The following is a 26,726-nucleotide window of genomic DNA, read 5'->3' on the forward strand; positions in this document are numbered from 1 at the left end:
TCTGGGTCTGAATCCCTTGCATATGAGCTCCCCAGACCAGGTTGGATGCATCTGTGATCAAAATCTGCTGGAGAATGGAAATTTGGAATGGAAGTCCTAGTGTCAAATTGACTGAACTGTCCACAAGAGAATCCACTGAGCCAACTCCGGTGTGACTGAGATGACATTCACAAGGTCCTCGGTGGCTTGACACCACTGAAAAGCATGGGTCCATTGGGCAACTCTCAAATGGAGGTGTGCCAAGGACAATATATGCACTATAAAGGCCATGTGGCCTAACAACCTCAACATCAGCCGTGACCTGCTGATGATGCAAACTAAAGCATCTGCTTGCCCCTGTGGTAGGTAGGCCTGAGATTGAACCATGTCCAGTAGAGCTCCAATGTTCTCCAATCGTTGTACCAGGAGAAGATGGGACTTTATGTAGTTGATAACAAACTGTACTAGCTCCAACACCCAAATAGTTCTCTGCACTGATTCTTCAGCATCCTCCCAAAAGGAGTCGACCAGTCAATTGTCTAGGAAGGGAAACACATAGACTCCTAGCCTGTGTAGCAATGCTGTGACTACAGCTAGATATTTTATTAACACTCTGGGATTGGATGCGAAGCCAAGTGGTATGACGCGATAGTGGTTGTGGTGTTTCCCCACCTAGAATCTGAGATACTTGCTTTGACTGGTAAATCAGTATGTGGGTGTAAGTATCATTTAAGTTCAGAAGCATAGGCAATTGTTTGCCTGAATCATGGGAAGTAGGGTGCTCAGGGGAAACATCCTGAACTTTTCTTTTACTAGATATTTGTTCATGGCCCTTAAGTCTAGGAATCCCTTTCCTTTTTTCTCCTGCTGGAACAGGTTCGAGCACATGGGCCTATAGAAAGTAGGAGAGCTCCTCTGCAAGCACTGTCTGGTGCTGAGAGCTGTACAAAGACACTCTTGGTGGACAATTTAGAGGGATCTGATTCAAATTGAGGACATAACCCCCAGACTATTTTGAGAACCCACCGGTCTCAGGTTATAAGAAGCCATCTGAAATGGAAAAACTTTCAGCCTCTCTCCTACTGGTAGACCATCTGGGATGGTCACTTCTACTGCAGCTATGCTCTCCTGCCACCATTCAAAAGCTTGATCCTTGCTTTGACTGGGGTGCAGGCTGGGACATCTTGGCCTTATGCTGTCGAGGTCTGGAGTGCTGCTGGGAATTTCGGGCTGGAGGAGTATACCTACACATTTGCAAGCAGTAGATTCTCCTCTGGTTTCTGCCTATATATCTCAAAGAAGAGGAGGGTGCAGAAGTAGGCAGAGAGATGGTTTTCATGGAGTCAGTTCTCTTCTTGATGAAGTCAATGACCTCCTCCACTTTGTCCTCAAAAAGACTGTCACCTTGATAGGGGACGTCGACCAGCTTCCCAGAACTGGTTCTAGGTCTGATACATGCAGGCAGGTGAGTCTGTGCATACCATTACCTAATGCAGAAAGCCTGGACTCCACATCAAAAGCATCATAGGTTGCCTGGGCACAGTGCTTTCAGCACTCCTTCTGCTTAGCTACCTACTCACGGAGTTCTGCAGCCTTATCCGCAAGCAGTGAGTTTGTAAACTCCAGTACACTGTGCACCAAGTCCCACAAGCAAATGCTCATGTTGAGTTCGTAGGCTTTGATGCGGGACACAAGCATAGGAGCTTGGTAATCCTTCCTCTCAAAAGACTCCAAGATGTTTGCATCTCACCCCAAGAGCACTGAGGCTTAGGTCCTAGAACACTTAGCTCCTTTGAGAGCAGATATAATCACCATAGACTGGTAGGAGAGTTGGACCTTCTCAAATCCAGGAGCCTTCTGGATGCTATACATGGAGTCCACCTTCTTAGGAACTGGCTCCACAGAGAGAGCAGTCTCCCAATTCTCCACCTGTGCCTACCACAGGATGTCATGTATGGGCACTGTCACGGTCTCTTCAGGGGGCCCTCATAATCAAGGACATCCAAAATACTGGCCTGGGCTCTTCCTCAACTACAAAATGAAATGGAATGGCCCTAGCCATTTCCATCAAAAAAGTCAACAAAGGAGAACTATTCTGGTGGGGATTTTCTCCTTTCCATGAGGCGGAGGTGGATCTGAAGGCGGGCCACAGGAGGCCTCCTCGGGACGCCCTCTGGTTCTATGTCAGACACCCAGAAACAGTTGGACTCAGACTCAGCGTAGAATTCTTCTGGAGAAGGCTGAGTCTGTGACTGTCTTGGGTGACTAGACAGATGTCTAGACTCAGGGCATGAGCGCCAAGGGGCAAGTCCTGACTTGGACATCAGGGGAGCTTCCTCTCCCGATGGGCTGGAGAGGAGCACTCCCAATGATGGCCCACTCATAGGTGCCAGTCTCGACACATACTTGACAGTCAAGGTGTGGGCCTCTAGGATCAGCTAGGGCAGAGCCAAGGTTAGCATAGATGCCCTCGGAGCCTATGCATTGTGGTAGGTCAAGATCTACTCCAAGTCCTCCTATAACATGGCACAGAACCGTTCTTCTGAAGCAGGCACTGGTAAAGGTGGGGCCAGTGTCGGTTCGGAGAATGCCTGCAAAAATGCCAGTGATGAATCGGAAGGCTGGCCCCGGTGATCAGGAGACTGGCGGATCAGCACCGACTCCTCAGAGGGGGAGCAGCCCTCATAGCCCTGATGCTTCTCAGGTATTGGGGGTACAGATGACCTGGGACTTCTGACAGTGTGCTTTGAAGGGGACCGATGTTGGTACTTCTTTGCCTTCACTCGATGCATGACAATGGGGTCCCTCGGTGTCGATAAGGATGATATTGAATCCAAGCCCGTCCTCGGTATCAGGTCTGGTGCCAACCAGTTCACTTGGGCCCTACTGGTGTCCAATGTCAAGGGAGGGGGAAACCCTCACCACCGGTGCATCCCCAGTATCCAATGCAGCTCCTCCAGCCATGGGGACCGATGCTTCTGATGCCAATGTCTCAGTCTTAAAAGTACCAAAAATTCTCTTGTGCTGGGCCTCTGTTTTTTTGACTCAGTTTCTGCATTTTAAAACAGAGAACACAATTAGAGGTCTCACGGTCAGGGCCTAAGCACAATAGACAGCAACTATGGGGGTCAGTCCCACAGATGACTCTGTTGCAACTAGAGTACTGTTTGAAACCACTGGGAATTTTCTGAGACATCAAGGGGAAAATAGCCAAGGTGACATCAAATGGCTCAATTGTGATGGATGAAAAAAAATGTCTTCACAAAAAAATAGAGGAATTCCCTGATGGGTGCTTGAACCTAAGCAGGCCTCATGAGCCATGAAAAAATGAAGGAAACTTAAACTTGAAGAAAAAACTAAAAATAACTAAGGGGCAAGGAAGAATAATGAAAAAAATAAAGAAAATGAAAAAATATGTACCGTAGAGGAAGGCATTTTGAGAAATAACCCATAAAATTGACATGCTAAAAAGATCCACTAGACATGACCTCTGTCCTCCATAGAGGAACGAAGACTGCTAGTCACATGCTCACACTGGGCAGGAAAGCACTACACCGAGCTCTGTTGGATGATGTCAAGGTCCTGCTTATCCTTGGAGAATTTAAGTTACATGCACTGCATACTGCACATAGGCGGCCCATTTACACCTGCCATTTACCTGGTTGCACCTACGTTTACAGTAGGCACATCAATGTGGATTTATGCTAAAATTCCATAATGGAATCCATGTGCTTAGATGTTATAGAATGGGTACTTCCCTCCCACACTGGGGCACTTAAAAGAGAAGCAACTTATAGAATTGCCAACTAAATGGCTAGAGTTATTCATTTTACATTGGGACAGGATTTGGGGTGTTTCAGAGATAGAGTTTAAACTTATGCAGACACCGGTGAAAACTAATTGCATTCCTTATATGTTATGTGTTCAGTCTGAAAGCAGAAAGAGGAGGAATAATATTAAGGGATTCTTTTACAAAACTGTGCTAGCGATTCCTGTGCGGTAAATGAGAGGAAGCCCATATAAATTGAATGGGCTTCCTCTCACTTGCCATGCAGGAATCACTAGCGTGGCTTTGTAAAAGAAGCTCTAAATGAATAAGTTATCTGTTTAAAATTATGTCAGCATTTTCAGTATTCACACTGTAATAAGTAGTAGTAGTAATGCATAGCTCTGCTGAAAATCCACATACTGTAATTTAAAATGCCTAACTTAGCCATTTCAAATTATGTGTAGGTTTTTCAGCTGAATTTTGCCTTCTCTGTTACTCTTAATTTCTAGAAGTCTTTCTTTATCACATTTCTATTATGTTATCTATTTGAAAGGTGAAGATTGCCATTCCCATGGGATAACTGGGATGCATCTCACTAATTTAAAAAAGCAAGCTTGGGTTTCTCACTCCCTTTCACAGAAATCTGCACTTTTTCAATTAAACTTCCACTAGAGTTCCTTCAGTGATTACAGCCTATAGAACAACAGTTGACAAAAAACTGTATATTTCCTTATGCTTTTACCCTTTAACAGCAAGTAAAGCAACCAATGATGTAGTTACTAATGTCCTTATGAATGTGAATCTCTCACCACAAGGCACTTACAAAGATGCTAATGAGCACTCTTTTGTCTAGATACACTTTGCATTTCCCCATTTTTCCCTTGACAGCTCATTTAAAGCAAACTCTTTGTACTCAAGAACCACAAAATGTTTAAATAACAGGCTTTATTTTTCTTGGTTTTGATGGAAACATTTAAGGAGAGTTGCCTTCTCAATGGGAATACAGCAGATATTGGTAAAGTTTATTAGCTTTGATAAGTATCCCTACAATATTAACAAAATTGTTTCCCTGTGAACAATGATACAGCCTTCAGGTTTACCTCATCATGCTGTGAATTGAGTAGTTGCAGCTTCATGTGCTTCATGTAGGCCATTGTGATTGGCATGTTGTAATCTATCATACTGGTCACCAGGGTAGGAGGTTTTCCATTATCTGTAATAATAATAATAATAACATTTTGCATGTTTATTCAGAAGGTTACCTTCTAATAAGGAGTATACAATAAGCTGAAGTAACAGACATGTTCTATAAATAGGAGATGAAAACGGAGCCTATGTATATGTGGTTTAAAAACTAGCCCTTCGAAATTCTTAAATAAGTTTTGAAATCAAAATCTTCTTCACTGAGAAACAATTTCTTGCAGGCTGTCTAAAGGGCACTCAGAGAATGCCCAGAGAACAATATACACCCGGAATAGAAAAAGTGTTGAGAATTCTGAGAAATATTGGCACATCATGTCTAATGAACCAGGCTTTATTGTTTTGAGTTTAAGCATTGCATTTAGTAGAAATCGAAATTTAAAGGAATTGAGTCCATCTGACAAAGAGAGATCCAGAAGAATTTCTATTGAAACACAGGGACAACATTCGAGATGCCATGGTTGCAAACGATGTGAAAATATGTTGGAGATATATATTTGGTTTGAAGATCTGGTGATCAATAAAAAGGGTTTTTTTTAAACACTGTACAACCTGTGCTACTGATCACATAGTGTATGTGATCATTTGTCCCTGCCCGAAAGTTTATATATGGGACAGACAACACAAGCTCTGAGGACTTGTTTGATAGAACACAAAAGCTGTATAAAGAGAGAGAGAGAGAGAGAGAGAGAGAGAGAGGGGAACCTCCTATGGTGTTACATTGCATTGAGAAGAAACACACTTTTTCTATGTTGTGTTGTGAGAGAGAGAGAGAGAGAGAGAGAGAGAGAGAGAGAGAGAGAGAGAGGAACCTCCTATGGTGTTACATTGCATTGAGAAGAAACACACTTTTTCTATGTTGTGTTGTGCAATTGATCACAATGAAGAAAATGTATTAGATCTTCCAAACTTTTACTACAGAGAGAGCAGTATTGGATATTTCAATTAAAAATAAATAAATAAATTGTTAAAGATGAAGTGATAAGGAAAAGAACCCGAAGCCAATAGTATGAGACCCAGTGATGCTGAGAAACTCATAACACAAAAAAAGGCTGGCGAGTATTTAGATTTTAAACACAATATAAGTTGTTTGGATTAATCTGTTTGGATTTTCTGTTTTTATCACTTTGTGTGTTTTTTTCACTTGAGTTTGTGGATAACACATAGTTTATGATTTAGACATAATTTGCAGCACCTTGAAATAGCTGGAAGGCGAAACTCTGGCCGCAGTCAGTGTGTCGACAGATGTGGATTGAAAGCACTTGTGAATGAAAACTAAGTTATTTTGGGATTTTTAAGATTAAGTCACTATTTTGTGGGTAGCCAGAACCAATTAAGATCACGTGGAGTTTTAATGATTTTTATAATTGTGGAAGTTTTTTATGCCCGTGACATAAACACATACCCCATTTAAAGCCTACTACTATCAAGTAAATAAGAAGTGGAGGAGGGGATCTGGGGCTTTATCCTCCCAGTTTTAATCATGCTCCATTTGCAGATGTGTTAGATTAAATAATTATACACGTTGAATCTAAGACTGAGAAGAGTTTACATTGTTTGATTAATGTAGTCTCTTTGACCCTCTGGATTGTTACTTTGATTAGTAAATAACATAAAATACAATATAGAAAAGAATTATGGCTAAAAGATTTTTTTTTTTGCAGAATTTGCTTACAAATACTGAAAAGGACATCCTAAGGCCTAACTCCTCTCCACAAAGCCTGAAACCGCTCCAAATTTTCCCCCTCCAGAAGCTCGATCCTTCCAGCGCATACTTGATCCTCCAGTTCATTCTTGCCCCATTCAGTCTGATTACTAAGCTCACTTGGTTTCCAGCTGACCACAGCAGTTACTTGTGCTCGACTCCCTTCAGCTTACTTCTGCTCTCCTCCCCAGACTCATTCTCCTCTCCAGTTCGCCCATGCCCTACTCCCAAGGTTCAGTCTGCCCTCCAGTTCACTGGTTATCCTCCTCTCTAGGCTTGTTCCCCCCATCCCAGTTCACCCTTGCCCCCTCACTGGGTTCAATCTCCCTTATAGCTCAGTCTTCCTCCTTCCCTAGGCTTAATCATAGGAGCCAAATTTTCAAAATAATTGGGGGTGCTCAACTCAGTACAAATTCTATAAGAAGCCAACTAGCTTTCAGCAGCAGGAACACACATAAATCACCTCTGCAGAACCACAACTAGCAGAAAACTATGCACCATGTTTTGATGGTGTATACTTTCCCAGTAGGCATTCGCATGGGTGGAGATTGGGCAGAGCGTCGAAGGAGCATGCAAATATGCATCTAAATTATAATATTCTATAATTTATGCAAGTTCTGGCTAACATCTAGGTGTGATAAATCCAAAATCAAGCAGTCTCAATTTTAATAGATGGGGGCTTCCAATAAAATCATTTGCTCATCCCAGTGCTCAAAAGCTTCCACGTATATGTCTCAGGTACATGATACTCTTTTCATAGCTGTCTTGAGCACTGGGATGAGCAAATGATTTTATTGGAAGCCACCGCCTATTAAAATTGAGACTGTTTGATTTTGGATTTATCATTTAGTTTGGTCTCCAGTATGGCCCAACCAGAGCTGGAAGTATTCAGTTACTCAGCAGATCAGGAAGCAGCAATTTTGCAGCATTCCACCTTGTTGGATGATGTAACCCTGGCATTGCAAGTGTATAATGGTTTGATTTGGAAGAGCTTTCTAAATGTCTGGTGAGAGCTAAACTTCGTAGGAACACCATGGGTCAATATGTAAAATGCCGCATGATCCCGAGAGGGTTACTGAGGGTTATTAAGCCCAAGTTATTTACATATGATGTGTCGTTCATTAATAAATGGAATGCCATTCTCAACAAATACAGTAAGATCTGATGCTTTTGAATTCTAAGAATAATGCTAAAGTAGAAAATGAGTTAAAAACTGAAATTGATATAGAAACAGTGAAATATAATGGCAGATAAAGGCCAAATGGCTCATCCAGTCTGCCCATCCTCCATAACCCTTAACTCCTCCTTTTTCTAAGGGTTCCTACATGCTTGTCCCATGCTTTCTTAAACTCTGACACAGTCCTCGTCTCCACAACCCCCACCCTTTCTGTAAATGAATACTTTCTTAGATTCCTCCTAAGCCTATTTCTCCTTAACTTCATCGTATGCCCCCTCATTCCAGAGTTTTCCTTCATTCGAAATATGGCTAAGGAAACTTTGAAACAGTCAGTAGATTTACAAATTTTGGTAAACAATATCAGGAATTGATAAACAAACTTAATGCTTTTAAAGACACGTGACAAGGTAAAATAAAGAAATACAAGCGAGATGAAAGGAACTATCAGACTAATCATGTGTATTTTTGGATGAATAAAGAACGTACATTCAAGGTGCCTAGCAATAATGTATTCACTGCATCGTCTGGCAAGTTTAATAGTGGTGGCAAAGATGATCACACAAATATGCAACAGAGACAGGATCAAGGTTTTTTTTAGGAAACAGAAGAGGAGGGGCCAACAGAGGGAAGACAATTCACCAAGTAGCAATACAAGACAATCCTCTGGGTCCAAAGACCAGAATCAGACAAATCAAAGATCAACAATAGTGTGTGTGGCAGATGTTCAATTGTCTGCCCAACAATGTGAAGTTCTTGAATTGGGACTAGGCATTGTAGTTTATAATTTGTTGTAACTTGCTAGACTGCCCTAGCTAACAAAACAGTACAGAGTGGTGTACAAACTAAGATTAAAGGAAAATTTGAAAAGAACCCCATAATTTAACAGGAAAGTTCAGCAGTCATACTAGGGTATATAGAAAAGGGAGGGACAGGAAGAGGGAGAAAAGAAGCTAATGCCTCCTACTGGGTAATCCAAAAAGAGCTGATCAGTCTGGTTTCTCAAAAGTCTGCTTAAATAGCCAAGTCTTTAAGAAAGATTAAAGTTCTTGAAAGAGGGATTAGAGTGGAGAGAGAAAAGGAGGTTATTCCAAACATGAGAACCAAGGAAAAAAAATGTGCTCTGTCTGGTTGATTCATAGTGAGCTATTTTAGGACCGGGAAGGACCAGGTGATAGTCATTTAAGGAACACGGGAGGGGAATAAGGGATTGTGAGGCAGCCAAGATAGTCGGGGAGCCCAAGTCGAAAAGCATGGAACGTTAAAATGGCTATCTTGTAAGTAATACATTGTTTGATAGGTAACCAGTGGTGCTATTTCAGTAAAGGAGTAGTGTGATCTGAGCATCTGGCATGGCATAATAGCCTGATTGCTGTATTTTTTTAGTGCATGTAGCTTTTTCAGCGATGACGTGGTAGGCCTGCAAAGACAATGTTACAGTAATCTAGCCATGCAGTAAAGAAAGGCATCAGTAGTGCATGATAATCTTTGTGGCTGAAGTAGTGACAAACAGCTCAAAGCTGCCAAAAAAGAAAGACATATTTTAGACAGATGTGCGATTTGAGGCTTGAAAGAGAAGGCAGAATCCCAGATAATTCCCAAATATCTGAAACTAGCAGCCGGAGTGATCTGAACAAAGTGAGGGGCATAGAGGGAGTTGTGGAAAAACAGTAAACCAACAAGCTACCATCTTTTTTGGGTTGAGAACTAATCAGTGGTCCCTTAACCAATTAGCAACTGCATCTAAGCACCTCTAAAGGCAGTAATCACAGGGAGGGTGGAATAACTTGGATAGGTAGAGTAAATAAGAAGAATGTCATCTGCATAATAATAAACTGAAATTCCTAGTGACTGGATGAGAGTAGCTAAAGGGCTTAAAAATAAATTAAATAGAAGAGGGGAAAGAATTGAGCCCTGAGGGACACCACAGTGAAGTTCCTTAGTCACTGAAATAGAGGATGCTGTGTGGACCTGGAAAGAATGTTTTGAGAGAAATGAGTTAAACTAGTTATAGACTTCTCCCGAGATACCAATAGAGGACAGATGGGAGAGAAGCAAAGAGTGGTTAACGAGGTCAAAAGCTGCACTAAGATCAAAAGAAATAGCCAGAACAATTTTATATTGGCCCAGGTAACTGTGGATTTCACTAAGGAGAGCGGTCATCACAGTTTCCGTACTGTGGTGAGGTCTGAATCCTGATTGTCTAGGATGCAAAACAAAGATTTTATCTGTATAAGAAGTGAGCTGATGGAATACCACTTTTTCTAAAACTTTTGACATGAAAGAGAGATTTGATATTGGACGATAGTGTCTGGGAGTAGTGGGGTCTAAATTGGGATTCTTCAGGATGGGGCAAACTAATGCATTTTTCCAGAGATCAGGAAATTGTCCAGATGACAGGCTAAGATTAATGACAGGAGTGTAGGAAGTAAACCTAGGGTGGGTAGTTTTAGCCAAGTTGATGGGATAGGATCCCGAGCTCAATAGGTGGGTTTCATGGTTGATTTGGAGGCATATTTTCAAAGCACTTTGGGAGGCTAAGTTCCATAGGTTTCTATGGAACTTTGGGAGGCTAAGTGCTTTGAAAATAAGCCTCATAGTCTTATTTAAAGAAAATAAAGTTTGAGTGTGAAAAGATGAACAGGTAGCAGAACCAGAGCAAGAGGAAAAGGACGGTGAAGATGCAGAGGAAAAAGGTGGGAGAGAAGGAGGAAGGGAGGCTAATAAAGTATTGATAAAGAAAACAGATAGGGCCTCAGCTGAGGGAGTGCTAATGACTGCCAACTGTGAACTGGAAAAGATCATGTGCCAATAAATAGAATACAAGTCCCTTGATGGATTAGGGGATTTTAAAAGTCTGTGAACAGTACCTTATGATGCATTTAAAGTTTGGATAGTGATAAATAGATTTTTTTCAGAAATTACAATTGAGAAAACATTTTAAATTGGTAGCTGGATATAAGGATGTATCTGTAGTAAACAACTAGATCTACTTGGGTGTCTGATGGCCCTGTTGAAGCAGCTACTCAGATTTTAGTGTTGCAGGAGTTGTCTAATTTGGAGACTAAATTTAATCACATGCAGAAGTGACACTCTCAGGCTTATTTTCGAAAGAGAAGGGCGCACATCTTTCGACAAAAATCGGGAGATGGGCGTCCTTCTCCCAGGGTCGCCCAAATCGGCATAATCGAAAGCCGATTTTGGGTGTCCTCAACTGCTTTCCGTCGCAGGGATGACCAAAGTTCACAGCGGCATGTCGGAAGCATAGTGGGCGGGACTGGGGCGTGCTTATCACATGGGCGTCCTTGGCCGATAATGGAAAAAAGAAGGGCGTCCCTGACGAACACTTGGGCGACTTTACTTGGTCCTTTTTTTTTTACGGCCAACCCTCAAAAAGGTGCCCGAACTGACCAGATGACCACCGGAGGGAATTGGGGATGACCTCCCATTACTACCCTAGTGGTCACTAACCCCCTCCCACCCTAAAAAAAAAAAAAAAACTTTAAAAATATTTTTTGTCAGCCTCAAATGTCGTACCATGACAGCAGTATGCAGGTCCCTGGAACAGTTTTAGTGGGTACTGCAGTGCACTTCAGGCAGGCGGACCCAGGCCCATCCCTCCCTACCTGTTACACTTGTGGTGGTAAATGTGAGCCCTCCAAAACCAACTGTACCCACATCTAGGTGCCCCCCTTCATCCCTAAGGGCTATGGTAGTGGTATACAGCTGTGTGGAGTGGGATTTGGGAGGATTTGGGGCGATCAGCACACAAGGTAAGGGAGCTATGCACCTGGGAGCTTTTTCTGAAGTCCACTGCAGTGCCCCCTAGCGTGCCCGGTTGGTGTCCTGGCATGTCAAAGGGACCAGTGCACTATGAATGCTGGCTCCTCCCACAACCAAATGGCTTGGATTTGGTCGTTTCTGAGATGGGCATCCTCGGTTTCCATTATAGCCGAAAACCGGGGACGACCATCTCTAAGGTTGATCTAAATGTTGAGATTTGGGCGTCCCCAACCATATTATCGAAACGAAAGATGGACGCCCATATTGTTTCCATAATATGGGTTTCCCCGCCCCTTCGCGGGGACGTCCTGCGAGGACGCCCTCAGGAAAACTTGGGTGCCCCGTTCGATTATGCCCCTCCACATATCCTTACACAGAGGAACTATCACCTCCTTGTTAAATGAGAAAACGCTGGGAGTAAGTAGCATGTGGTAACAGGTATTTGTAAAAAATATTTAAAAGCTTTTAGTATGGCTTATGTACAATATTTGTATTGTGTATTATTTTTAATGCCGTTGTCCTGACGAGCTATGGCAAAACATGGCCAAGTTGATGCAGGTCCTGATATTATGACACATTTTGTATCAAATTGAATAAAAAGTTCTATCAAATAAACAATCTGCAACGAGTGTGTAGTTATAACAAAGAAACTATCAAACACATCACTCCAATATAGTGTCACACTGGGGATTCAGATCTGAAGGATAAAATACATTAAATTTTAAAAAATAGCCTCAGTGTAACAGGGAGCCTGACTTTTATGCTCCACTGTAAATATTACCATCACAGGCTTCCACCACCTTCCGAAAAAAACACAGAGAAAAACTCCCAGAATATTTCAAAAATTCTAAAGAAGTGGGAGAAAAGTCTGTGTTTAAAAAATAGAAGGGAGGGTAACACAATTTAACACAATACAGATCCAAATACCCACAACACTAGATCTCACTATGAATATAAATCACCCAAATAGACACTAATTAGCAATCCCTCACTAGACTAAAATCCTCATTCAAACAGAGAAGCCTTCCTGCAAGTAAAGAAAACTCAAAATAGAGCAAAAACTCTTATAACATTGCTAGAATTGCTTAAACTTCCATCCTTACTAATGAATGGATTCTAATTCTGACAAAAAGTAAACTTTACTTAGCTCAGAACATCCAAATTGTCCTGACAGAAGTGCAGCCTCATAGGATTTTCACAGTCTATGGGGTTTCTCCAACATTAAAGTGCTATGGATAATTTGTAAAGCAGTTTTTTTATGCACTGCTATGTATTTCTCCTGATGAAGATAGCGAAACAGAAGGATTTCCCACTGTCGAGAAACAAGGAAATTGGACATTTTTTGCCAGAAGGATAATATAAATTGGACACTTTAATTTTTGAGAAACCCCACAGACTGTGAAAATCCTATGAGGCTGCACTTCTGTAGAATTTTTGAAATATTCTGGGAGTTTTTCTCTGTGTTTTTTTCGGAAGGTGGTGGAAGCCTGTGATGGTAATATTTACAGTGGAGCATAAAAGTCAGGCTCCCTGTTACACTGAGGCTATTTTTTAAAATTTAATATATTTTATCCTTCAGATCTGAATCCCCAGTGTGACACTATATTGGAGTGATGTGTTTGATAGTTTCTTTGTTATAAAAAGTTCTATGAAAAGAGTATCATGTATCTGAGAGATATATATGGAAGTTTTTGAGTTGAAATGAGAAAATGATAACATCTAAGTGTGAGTGACTGACCTTGATTATAATGGAGGCAAAGTATGCAAATCAAGTTCATGCATATTCATTGTGGATATCCTGAAACCTGACTGGCAGGGGGTACTTCAAGACTGGAGTTGGGAAACACTGTTCTAGAACACTGAGACTGCAGGAGATGTGCTTATTAGGTGTCCCCTCCTTCCATCAAACCATTTAGAGGACGATCAGGCGCAATTATTTTATTTATTTATTACATTTGTATCCCACATTTTCCCACCTATTTGTAGGCTCAATGTGGCTTACATAGTACTGGAGAGGCCTTTGCAGGCTCTGGTGTGAACAAATATAGGGTGTCTCTAGTGAAGTCTCTCTTTTTGGTAAGATTTTGCCAGGAAGTAGGTCTCAGCAGACTCTTTCCTACTAGCCTGTGGTTTCACAGTCTTCACATCCTGGAAAACCTGCACCAGCCTGTTTCGCAGAACACTGCTTTTCCCTCCATCCCACAGCTTGCACAGAAGGGTTCTGCCAGGACTAAGAATACTCTGGGCCAGATCAAGAAGTGACAGACACATAGAAACAAGTCTCTGGTGGTCTAGGTCTCGAATGCCATAGGCATTGGGTGCCATATCACTCAAGATGACATCAGCCTTCCCTGCTGAAAGCCTGTCTTTGATTTTCATGTGGGTGCTTGAATCAGTCAGGTCAGCATTGGATAAGAAGACTGCCCCCTCCAAAGGCGAGAAGTGAAGAAGGTCCACACCCATTACAAAACCAACAGGACATTCTGGATCGAGTCATCGCTGCTGCACAAACCACCTACGAGCAATGCAAGCTGAATGATATATATTCAGCAGGGTAGTATTTATATGAGAAGTGGCTGCATTTTAACTATGTCTTAAGTATACACGCCTGTGCTGCCCAAGAAGGCTAACTTTGCATTAGACATATCACCCGACATGCTTTCCTAATCCACTGACTTCTTCCGGGCGGTCGGGCTCCAGCAGTGCACCCAAGGAGGTGCTGGTCCTACATTATGGTACAGACTGCCACTTGAATTAAGACTAATGACATAATTAATTTCATAATTAATTTCATCCAGCAGGCTATTAAAAGCACACTTACTTCAGCAAGCATTTGCTTGTCTCTGATGGTTGTTGTCTTAAATGTGATTAACACTGTATTTTTGTGGTATATGAATACTCTGTTGTTAATATTGTTTTATGTGATTTTATATCTCTTATTTTATGCAACCTGCTTAGATTCTTTAGATAATATGGGCTATAGATATTCAATAAATAAAACCTATGACCTGTTATTCCATTTAGCCTGTTTGTGTGGACTTCTAATGCTTGAAGGTCTTGTTCTAAACTACTCTTATGCTCATTTTTTAGTCTTATGTTATTGCACATTGTTTTTTTCTGGAGTATATATGTTTGATGCAAATGGTTTGGTGTTTATAGTTTTATTTGTTTTACGTTTTGGATTATATACGTTTGGTTTTAAGTCACCTGGAGCATTTTGTGGGCAGCTGTCTCATAAATTTTAATAAATAAATGTATTTAAACCATATTCTACTAGGTATTTGAAAACCTCTCTTACAGAAGGGAAATATATAAACGAGCTGTACAGAATAGCATATTTTACTATTCGGCCAAATAAGAATAATGAAAAATATGAATACGAATAATGGGCATTGAGCTTGAACATAACACAAAATAAAACAAGCAACATGAAATCAGAGATCAGGTGTTTTTTTCAATAGGATTCAGCACAGTACAGCCTCGGATTATTTGTATTCGAATTTAAATCACTATTCAGCCGAATATGAATACTGAATTCAGGGCCAAATCAAATCAAATACGAATATTTGGTACAGCCCTAATACAAACTGTTCATTATGATAAATCATTTGCACAGCTCAAACACCTTTAACACTAAGCCTACCTTTATGATCCGCTCCATCTGGATTTAAATGCATTCTTTTCTGACACTCTGAGCAGCTCATTAGAAACCGTGTCACCGCTTCTCTCGGTAGGAAGGCATATGTTTCTGAAATCTGAAATGAATCACAAAATATAGGTGTTAAATCATGTTCATTCTGCTTATGTTACAACATAACCGGTCATTATATTTCAAATAAAGCGAATGCTACATACCTGTAGAAGGTATTCTCCGAGGACAGCAGGCTGATTGTTCTCACTGATGGGTGACGTCCACGGCAGCCCCTCCAATCGGAAACTTCACTAGCAAAGTCCTTTGCTAGCCCTCGCGCGCCCGCGCGCACCGCGCATGCGCGGCCGTCTTCCCGCCCGAAACCGGCTCGAGCCGGCCAGTCCAGTATGTAGCAAGACAATACACTTCAAGGGAAGACACAACTCCAAAGGGGAGGCGGGCGGGTTTGTGAGAACAATCAGCCTGCTGTCCTCGGAGAATACCTTCTACAGGTATGTAGCATTCGCTTTCTCCGAGGACAAGCAGGCTGCTTGTTCTCACTGATGGGGTATCCCTAGCCCCCAGGCTCACTCAAAACAACAACATTGGTCAATTGGGCCTCGCAACGGCGAGGACATAACTGAGATTGACCTAAAAAATTTACCAACTAACTGAGAGTGTAGCCTGGAACAGAACAAACAGGGCCCTCGGGGGGTGGAGTTGGATCCTAAAGCCCAAACAGGTTCTGAAGAACTGACTGCCCGAACCGACTGTCACGTCGGGTATCCTGCTGCAGGCAGTAATGAGATGTGAATGTGTGGACAGATGACCACGTCGCAGCTTTGCAAATTTCCTCCATGGTGGCTGACTTCAAGTGGGCTACCGACGCTGCCATGGCTCTAACATTATGAGCCGTGACATGACCCTCAAGAGCCAGCCCAGCCTGGGCGTAAGTGAAGGAAATGCAATCTGCTAGCCAATTGGATATGGTGCGTTTCCCTACAGCCACTCCCCTCTTGTTGGGATCAAAAGAAACAAACAATTGGGCGGACTGTCTGTGGGGCTGTGTCCGCTCCAGATAGAAGGCCAATGCTCTCTTGCAGTCCAATGTGTGCAGCTGACGTTCAGCAGGGCAGGAATGAGGACGGGGAAAGAATGTTGGCAAGACAATTGACTGGTTCAGATGGAACTCCGACACAACCTTTGGCAGAAACTTAGGGTGAGTGCGGAGGACTACTCTGTTGTGATGAAATTTGGTGTAAGGGGCCTGGGCTACCAGGGCCTGAAGCTCACTGACTCTACGAGCCGAGGTAACTGCCACCAAGAAAATGACCTTCCAGGTCAAGTACTTCGGATGGCAGGAATTCAGTGGCTCGAAAGGAGGTTTCATCAGCTGGGTGAGAACGACATTGAGATCCCATGACACTGTAGGAGGCTTGACAGGGGGCTTTGACAAAAGCAAACCTCTCATGAAGCGAACAACTAAAGGCTGTCCTGAGATCGGCTTACCTTCCACTTGGTAATGGTATGCACTGATTGCACTAAGGTGAACCCTTACGGAGTTGGTCTTCAGACCAGACTCAGACAAGTGGAGAAGGTATTCAAGCAGGGTCTGTGTAGGACAAGAGCGAGGATCTAGGGCCTTGCTGTCACACCAGACGGCAAACCTCCTCCAATGAAAGAAGTAACTTCTCTTAGTGGAGTCTTTCCTGGAAGCAAGCAAGATGCGGGAGACACCCTCTGGCAGACCCAAAGAGGCAAAGTCTACGCCCTCAACATCCAGGCCGTGAGAGCCAGGGACTGGAGGTTGGGATGCAGAAGAGCCCCTTCGTCCTGCGTGATGAGGGTCGGAAAACACTCCAATCTCCACGGTTCTTCGGAGGATAACTCCAGAAGAAGAGGGAACCAGATCTGACGCGGCCAAAAGGGAGCAATCAGAATCATGGTGCCTCGGTCTTGCTTGAGTTTCAACAAAGTCTTCCCCACCAGAGGAATGGGAGGATAAGCATACAGCAGACCTTCCCCCCAATCCAGGAGGAAGGCATCCGACGCCAGTCTGCCGTGGGCCTGAAGCCTGGAACAGAACTGAGGGACCTTGTGGTTCACTTGAGATGCGAAGAGATCCACCAGGGGGGTGCCCCACGCCTGGAAGATCTGTCGCACCACACGGGAATTGAGCGACCACTCGTGAGGTTGCATAATCCTGCTCAACCTGTCGGCCAGACTGTTGTTTACGCCTGCCAGATATGTGGCTTGGAGCACCATGCCTTGACGGCGAGCCCAGAGCCACATGCTGACGGCTTCCTGACACAGGGGGCGAGATCCGGTGCCCCCCTGCTTGTTGACATAGTACATGGCAACCTGATTGTCTGTCTGAATTTGGATAATTTGGTGGGACAGCCGATCTCTGAAAGCCTTCAGAGCGTTCCAGATCGCTCGCAACTCCAGAAGATTGATCTGTAGATCGCTTTCTTGGAGGGACCACCTTCCTTGGGTGTGAAGCCCATCGACATGAGCTCCCCATCCCAGGAGAGACGCATCCGTGGTCAGCACTTTTTGAGGCTGAGGAATTTGGAAGGGACGTCCCAGAGTCAAATTGGAGCAAATCGTCCACCAATACAGGGATTCGAGAAAACTCGTGGACAGGTGGATCACGTCCTCTAGACCCCCGGCGGCCTGATACCACTGGGAGGCTAGGGTCCATTGAGCAGATCTCATGTGAAGGCGGGCCATGGGAGTCACATGAACTGTGGAAGCCATGTGGCCCAGCAATCTCAACATCTGCCGAGCTGTGATCTGCTGGGACGCTCGCACCCACGAGACGAGGGACAACAAGTTGTTGGCCCTCGCCTCTGGGAGATAGGCGCGAGCCGTCCGAGAATCCAGCAGGGCTCCGATGAATTCGAGTTTCTGCACTGGGAGAAGATGGGACTTTGGGTAATTTATCACAAACCCCAGTAGCTCCAGGAGGCGAATAGTCATCTGCATGGACTGCAGGGCTCCTGCCTCGGATGTGTTCTTCACCAGCCAATCGTCGAGATATGGGAACACGTGCACCCCCAGCCTGCGAAGCGCCGCTGCTACCACAGCTAGGCACTTTGTGAACACCCTGGGCGCAGAGGCGAGCCCAAAGGGTAGCACACAGTACTGGAAGTGGCGTGCGCCCAGCTGAAATCGCAGATACTGTCTGTGAGCTGGCAGTATCGGGATGTGTGTGTAGGCATCCTTCAAGTCCAGAGAGCATAGCCAATCGTTTTGCTGAATCATGGGGAGAAGGGTGCCCAGGGAAAGCATCCTGAACTTTTCTTTTACGAGATATTTGTTCAGGGCCCTTAGGTCTAGGATGGGACGCATCCCCCGTTTTCTTTTCCACAAGGAAGTACCTGGAATAGAACCCCAGCCCTTCTTGCCCGGATGGCACGGGCTCGACCGCATTGGCGCTGAGAAGGGCGGAGAGTTCCTCTGCAAGTACCTGCTTGTGCTGGAAGCTGTAGGACTGAGCTCCCGGTGGACAATTTGGAGGTTGTGAGGCCAAATTGAGGGTGTATCCTTGCCGGACTATTTGGAGAACCCACTGATCGGAGGTTATGAGAGGCCACCTTTGGTGAAAAGCTTTCAACCTCCCTCCGACAGGCAGGTCGCCCGGCACTGACACTTGGATGTCGGCTATGCTCTGCTGGAGCCAGTCAAAAGCTCGCCCCTTGCTTTTGCTGGGGAGCCGCGGGGCCTTGCTGATTCGCACGCTGCTGACGAGAGCGAGCGCGCTGGGGCTTAGCCTGGGCCGCAGGCTGTCGGGAAGGAGGATTGTACCTACGCTTGCCAGAAGTATAGGGAACAGTCTTCCTTCCCCCGAAAAATCGTCTACCTGTAGAGGTAGAAGCTGAAGGCTGCCGGCGGGCGAACTTGTCGAATGCGGTGTCCCGCTGGTGGAGAGACTCTACCACCTGCTCGACTTTTTCGCCAAAAATGTTATCCGCACGGCAAGGCGAGTCCGCAATCCGCTGCTGGATTCTATTCTCCAGGTCGGCGGCACGCAGCCATGAGAGCCTGCGCATCACCACACCTTGAGCAGCGGCCCTGGACGCAACATCAAAAGTGTCATAAACTCCTCTGGCCAGGAATTTTCTGCACGCCTTCAGCTGCCTGACCACCTCCTGAAAAGGCTTGGCTTGCTCAGGGGGAAGAGCATCAACCAAGCCCGCCAACTGCCGCACATTATTCCGCATGTGTATGCTCGTGTAGAGCTGGTAAGACTGGATCTTGGACACGAGCATAGAGGAATGGTCGGCCTTCCTCCCAAAGGAGTCTAAGGTTCTAGCGTCCTTGCCCGGGGGCGCCGAAGCATGTTCCCTAGAACTCTTAGCCTTCTTTAGGGCCAAATCCACAACTCCAGAGTCATGAGGCAACTGAGTGCGCATCAGCTCTGGGTCCCCATGGATCCGGTACTGGGACTCGATCTTCTTGGGAATGTGGGGATTAGTTAATGGCTTGGTCCAGTTCGCAAGCAATGTCTTCTTCAGGACATGGTGCAAGGGAACAGTGGACGCTTCCTTAGGTGGAGAAGGATAGTCCAGGAGCTCAAACATTTCAGCCCTGGGCTCGTCCTCCACAACCACCGGGAAGGGGATGGCCGTAGACATCTCCCGGACAAAGGAGGCAAAAGACAGACTCTCGGGAGGAGAAAGCTGTCTCTCAGGAGAGGGAGTGGGATCAGACGGAAGACCCTCAGACTCCTCGTCAGAGAAATATCTGGGATCTTCCTCTTCCTCCCACGAGGCCTCACCCTCGGTGTCAGACACAAGTTCACGGACCTGTGTCTGCAACCTCGCCCTGCTCGACTCCGTGGAACCCCGTCCACGATGGGGGCGTCGAGAGGTAGACTCCCTCGCCCGCATCGGCGAAGCTCCCTCCGCCGACGTAGTCGGGGAGCCTTCCTGGGAGGTGGCCGCGGTCGGTACCGCACGCGGTAACGACGTCGGGGACCTCAACCTGGGCGATGGGCCAGCCGGCGCCACGCTCGACGGTACCGGTGGCGCAAGCACCGCCGGTACCGGAGGGGTAGGGCGCAACAGCTCTCCCAGAATCTCTGGGAGAACGGCCCGGAGGCTCTCGTTTAGAGCGGCTGCAGAGAAAGGCTGAGAGGTCGATGCAGGCGTCGACGTCAGTACCTGTTCCGGGCGTGGAGGCTGTTCCGGGCTGTCCAGAGCGGAGCGCATCGACACCTCCTGAACAGAGGGTGAGCGGTCCTCTCGGTGCCGATGCCTGCTGGGTGCCGAATCCCTCGGCGACCCAGAGCTCTCGGTGCCGACACGGGGAGGAGACCGGTGTCGATGCTTCTTCGATTTCTTCCGAAGCATGTCACCAGAGCTCCCCGGCACCGACGAGGAGGACGTCGAATCCATCCGTCGCTTCCTCGGGGCCGAGACTGAAGAAGGTCGATCTCGGGGGGGCTGTACCGCAGGAGCCCTCAGGGTAGGAGGAGACCCACCCGAGGGCTCACCGCCACCAGCGGGGGAATGGACAGCCCTCACCTGCACTCCACCCGATGCACCACCGTCCGACGACATCAGCAGACGAGGTCCTGGTACCACCGACGTCGATGCAGCTATCCGATGTCTCGGCGCCGATGCAGAGGCCCGATGCCTCGATGCACTCGATGCAGGGGCGGCCGAGGAAGATGGTCTGGACGCTGACGACGTCGATGCACTCGAAGATCCCGGTGCCGATGCCGACGAAGAGCCCGAGAACAACACGTTCCACTGGGCTAGTCTCGCTACCTGAGTCCGCCTTTGAAGCAGGGAACACAGACTGCAGTTCTGAGGGCGGTGCTCGGCCCCCAGACACTGAAGACACGACGAGTGTCGATCAGTGAGCGAGATAACCCGGGCGCACTGGGTGCACTTCTTGAAGCCGCTGGAAGGCTTCGATGTCATGGGCGGAAAAATCACGCCGGCGAAATCAAAAGCCGAAATGGCGAAATTTGAAGCACCAAATTTAGAGGGAGAAAAAATCTCGACCGAGGCCGAAAAGAGGCCTACCCCGACGACGAAAGAAAACTTACCGGGGCAAAAAAGCTGGAAGTACGGGGAGGATTTACACGAAACCCGGCGGGGGGTTTCCGGAGCACTTCCCGACTAGGACAAAGCTTTCCCGAAGGAAAAAAACACGTTCAAAACAAATTGGACGCGCGAGGTCGACTTTCCGGGGCTCGACACGGCGAAAACACGACCGTACCGAGTGCGGACAAAAGAAGACTGGCCGGCTCGAGCCGGTTTCGGGCGGGAAGACGGCCGCGCATGCGCGGTGCGCGCGGGCGCGCGAGGGCTAGCAAAGGACTTTGCTAGTGAAGTTTCCGATTGGAGGGGCTGCCGTGGACGTCACCCATCAGTGAGAACAAGCAGCCTGCTTGTCCTCGGAGAATCAATATTACACTGCAAATGTAAAGCAGCACAATAAAAGCATATTCAAAAAATCATGTATCCTTTCAAGAAACACTTGCTAATCTCACTACTTATCACTCAATAGCTACTAATACAGTATGTAATGTTGAAAAATTATAACATGCTTAATCATCGGACAGGTCTAGTTTTCTATTTGGTGTTTTCAATTCTGTTTAAATATAACATTGTTTATAAGATTCTGTTTACAAAGGAGTTTATATACTACTTGTGAATTAGCATCAACTGTAAACTGGTTTTGAAGAGCTGATTTGTTTTACTTACAGAGCTACCCTCTCTGTCGCAAACACATCCATCCCACTTCCCATGTTTCTTATAAGTAGTTTTGGAAGGAAGGAGGTCTGATTTCATTTAAGTTTACTAACAAGCTCATTTTTGAAAGAGATGGACGTCCAAAAAGCAACATAAATTGGCACTTGGACGTCCATCTCACAGAGATGTCCAAATCGGTATAATCAAAACCTGATTTTGGACGTCTTTCTCTGAAGTCCATCGCAAGGATGTCCAAATCTCAAGGGGGGCGTATCAGAGCCGTGGTTGAGGCAAGACTTGGGCATTCCTAAGACTTGGATGTCTTTGAGCCATAATGGAAAAAAGCAAAGACATCCAGGACTAAAACTTCAACATTTACACCCAGACCTGTTTTTATTACGAATAAGGCACAAAAAGGTCGGATGACCACTCGAGGGAATTGGGGATGACCTCCCATTACTCCCCCAGTGGTCACTAACCCCCTCCCACCCTCAAAAAACATGATTAAAAATATTACTTGCCAGCCTCATATGTCATACTCAGGTCCATGACAGCGCATACAGGTCCCTGGAGTAGTTTGGTAGTAGGTGCAGTGCACTTCAGACAGGTGGACCCAGGCCCACATCCCCCCTACCTGTTACATTTGTGGAGGAACCAGCGAGCCCTCCAAAACCCACAAGAAACCCTCTGTACCGACATATAGGTGCCTCTGTACCGACATATAGGTGCCCCCCTTCACCCATAAGGGCTATGGTAGTGGTGTACAGTTGGTGGTACTGGGTTTTGGGGGGGTTGGGGGGCTCAACAGACAAGGTAAGGGAGCTGTGTACCTGGGAGCAGTTTATGAAGTCCACTGCAGTGCCACCTAGGGTGCCCGATCGCTGTCCTGGCATGTCAGGGGGACCTTTGTACTAAAAATGCTGGCTCCTCCCATGTCCAAAAAGCTTGAATTTGGACATTTTAGACTTGGACGTCTTTGGTTCGAAAATGGCTGAAAATCAAAGACGTCCAAATCCAAGGACGTCCAAGGTATTTTCAAACACAAAGTTGGAGGTCCATCTTTTTTCGAAAATGGCCTTTTCCCTGCCTCCGAATTTGGACATTCTACAAAGACATCCAAATTCCAACTTAGACATTTCTTTTGAAAATGCCCCTCTAAGTAATTTAGGGCCTCTTTTAGAAAGCTGCACTAGCGATTCCTGTGCAGCAAATGAGAGGAAGCCCACAGGAACTGAATGGGCTTCATCTCATTTGCTGCACAGGAATCGCTAGTACAACTTTGTAAAAGAAGCCCTTGTGGCCTCTTTTACAAAACTGTGGTAATAGGGGCCCTGTGGTAGATTCGGCGTGTGGATTTGCTGCCCGCCAATGCCCCCTTTTAACGCAACGAGTAAAAGGCATTTTTTTAAAAAAGGAAATGGCTGTCTGTCCTGATTTAGATTGTAAGCTCTTTGAGCAGGTACTGTCTTTTCTTCATGTTCAATTGTGAAGCGCTGCGTACGACTGGTAGCGCTATAGAAATGATTTGTAGTAGTTGTAGTAGTGTTAAGTGAACCACTTGCCGTGCAAACATTGCCCAGGGGAGACCTTACTGCAACCTATTTAGGAGGCAGTAGGGGCTCCTGTGTCAGCCCAGCGGTAACTGGGCTGCATGCGGGGTTGCCCGATTACCATCAGGTAAGCCCCCAGCGCTAAAAACTAAAAAATATTTTTTAACCACCAGAAATGGAGCATGCTGGGGCAAGCACTATTGCCGGGCTCCTGCAGTAGTGCTGTAATGACGCACAGCAAAACAGCAATATGGGTACCGCTGCTTTTTAAGAGGGGCCCTTACTTAGCTAAATTTTGTTCAAGGAGAGTTAAATAAACAACACATGGAAGGTAATTTTATAATAGGTCACCTATGTGTAAAGGCCAAATAGGGGCCTATTTCCAGCATATTTTATAAAGACACATAGGAATCCATTTACTAAAGTGCGGTCAGCAGTTAATGTGTGAATTAGTGTGTGATAACAGTTAGTATGCAATAACAGGCAGTGGTGTAGCTACGTGGGGCCATGGGGGCCTGGCCCCCCCAAATTTCATCCAGGTCCCTGGTTTTTGGTGGTGGAGGTCCCCAACCCCTGCCAGCTGAAGCCTTGTTCAACACCGCCGTGTTGCTTGCCCTGCATGCTCAGTTTCACTTAAAGGAGCGTGCAGGACATGAGGAAGAGAGAGCAGGGCAGGGAATGCAGCGGCGCCGGAAATCGATGCTGGTGTTATGGTATAAGCCAATTGTCAGAATTATTTTATCAATATAAAAAGCTTTTAAAAGATGTACCTTCTTTCCCCTTTTCCTTGGGAATTTCTGGTAGTAGGACTAGTTAATTACAAAGACATTTAAGAGACCAAAAGGGTACTGTGCTTCAAAGAGAAATAAAACTCTCTCTGCCCTCCCACCTAAAAAGACTGAACAAAAGCTTGACTAAGGTGGGTACCTGGACGCTCATCAGGACATCTCTGAAAACCAAAGACCCAAGAGACAGAAAGTCTGGAGAACCCATTGAAGACAAAGAACTCAGAGGAAAAGCATAAACAGGACATTTGCTTGTCAAAGGTATACCTGCCCCTCCCATCAGCTTTCAGACATGTGCAGAAAGGAAGGACTTGTAATGTGTATCTGCTCCAGAGACTGAGCAGGAAGCCTTTTCACATCAAAAGACCATTTGTCAGCAAGATCCAGACAGCAAGTCTTGTGATGTCATAAGACATGAGACCAAGATACCACAATGCTTTGCAAATGCCCAAGGGTCGTGTGGAAACCAGGAAACCAGGACAAAGATCCACATGGCATATCCTCCTGCAGCTTGCAAGATATAAAAGCAAAAGCTGTTTCCCCAAGATTCAGATTCTCTTCAACTGCAAGCAACTCAGATCCACTCACTGCAGAAGCTCTCCTGTCCTGCAAACATGTGCTTACCTAATGCTGTTCATACTGTGTAACAAGGACTTGTAAGTAACATAACTTTTGATCTAGACCTGCTACCTTGCCTTACTTAAGCACAGATTATCTGTAAAGATCTCTTAAAACCTACCTCTCGTGTGCAATTGTATATTAAATCAACCTTTTTTGAAGCTAAAAATACGCTCTTTGTGTTCTGAGTATATGGTATCTTTTATATATACTTAATTTATTTAATTTATTGCAATTATCACCTTTGGTGATTGGTGGAGAAATTAATATCCTAAAACTTATAAATACAGCGCCTGCTCTTAAATTATAAACAGTAGCGAGTGCTCTAGAGCTCTTTTCCCCAAAATAAATAATTTCTTGTAACACTGGAGAAGGCTTCATCTGGCGGGGGTTGGGGATCTCCCCCAACAAAGGTATTTGCTGCTGTGGGGTGCGGAAGGATGGTGGGCGAAGCAGCAAGGTGGTGGTGGTGTGGGCGGCGGCGGCGGCAGACTAAAATGTGCCCCCCCCCCCACCTTGGGCTCTGGCCCTCTCCCACCACAAGGTCTGGCTACGCCCCTGATAACAGGTGCTGCAAAGCTACACAAATTGGAGTACTAAGTACTTGCCATAGCAGAGGGCAGGAAAAGGGTGGAGAACAGATAGCTTATGGGCATGGATAGAGCTTGCAGTTAACACAGGATAAATTACCAGGCACTTAAGCGAAGATACTTACCTGTAGCAGATGTTCTTTGAGGACAACAGGCCTTATATTCTCACAGAAGGGTAACGCGGGTCAGAGTTGCCAGTCCAGAGCTTTTAACAAGCTTAAAAATAGGTCTTTGAGCACGAGATGCATTCCACCACACATTCACGAGAGCCTTCCCACCCGCCACCAGAGTGCAGGACCAGCAGTATAGTATAAAACATAATAAAAAGAAGACAACTCCAACAGGAGGTGAGAGGGTATGTCTGAATATAAGGCCTACTGTCCCTGGAGAATACCTGCTAGAGGTAAGTATTTTGCTTTTTCCAAGAACAAGCAGGCCTATAATTCTCACAGATGGGAATCCCTAGCTACCAGGCTCACCAAAAACAACAACCAGTGGTCAATTGGACCTCGCAATGGCGAGGGCAAATAAATAATTAACCTGAAACTATATACAATCTGAGTGAGCGTGCAGCCTGGAACAGAACAAAACGGGCCTAGGAGTTGGACTCTAGACCCAAACAAATTCTGCATAATTGTCTATCCAAACCGACTGTCACGTCAAGTATTCTGCTCAAGGCAGTAATGAGATGTGAATGTGTGGACTGAAGACCATGTTGCAGCCTTTCAAATTTCTTCAACGGAGGCTGACCTCAGATGGGTTACCAGTGCAGCTATGGCTCTGACATTGTGAGCCTTGACATGACCCTCAAGAGTCAGCCTAGCCTAGGCATAAGTGAAAGAAATTCAATCTGCCAGCCAATTAGAAATGGCGTGTTTCCTGATGGTGACCCCCATTCTGTTGGGATCAAAAGAAACAAAAAGCTGGGTGGAGCCTAGTCCGTTCCAAGTAAATGGCCAATACTCACTTGCAGTCCAAGGTGTGCAGTGCTCTTGCCAGGGTAGGCATGAGGTTGGGGGAAGAATGTTGGCAAAAAATCATCTGGTTGAGATGAAACTCTGAAACAACCTTAGGTAGGGGGTGTGTGGAGGACTACTCTCTTATGATGCAACTTCGTATAAGGAGCATCCACCACTACAGCCTGAAACTCACGGACCCTGTGAGCTGAAGTAACAGCCACCAAAAATATGACCTTCCAGGTTAAGTACTTCAGATGACAAGAATCAAGTGGT

The 26,726-nt window shown here is 45.5% G+C and overlaps 1 protein-coding gene across 2 annotated transcripts in view; it reads right to left on the bottom strand.

Moving 5' to 3' along the window:
- NOL4 (nucleolar protein 4) overlaps positions 1 to 26,726 on the bottom strand; it is a 382,191-nt gene that overhangs the window by 332,562 nt on the left and 22,903 nt on the right. For both annotated transcript variants that reach the window (XM_030213991.1, XM_030213980.1), the window contains exons 2-3: positions 15,254 to 15,365; positions 4,849 to 4,961 (exon numbers count right to left, since the gene is read on the bottom strand). In XM_030213991.1, coding sequence (XP_030069851.1) covers positions 4,849 to 4,961; positions 15,254 to 15,365 — 225 coding nt within the window. The remainder of the gene's footprint in view (positions 1 to 4,848; positions 4,962 to 15,253; positions 15,366 to 26,726) is intronic.

Source organism: Microcaecilia unicolor, chromosome 1, assembly GCF_901765095.1.
Source record: "Microcaecilia unicolor chromosome 1, aMicUni1.1, whole genome shotgun sequence".
NCBI lineage: Eukaryota > Metazoa > Chordata > Amphibia > Gymnophiona > Siphonopidae > Microcaecilia > Microcaecilia unicolor.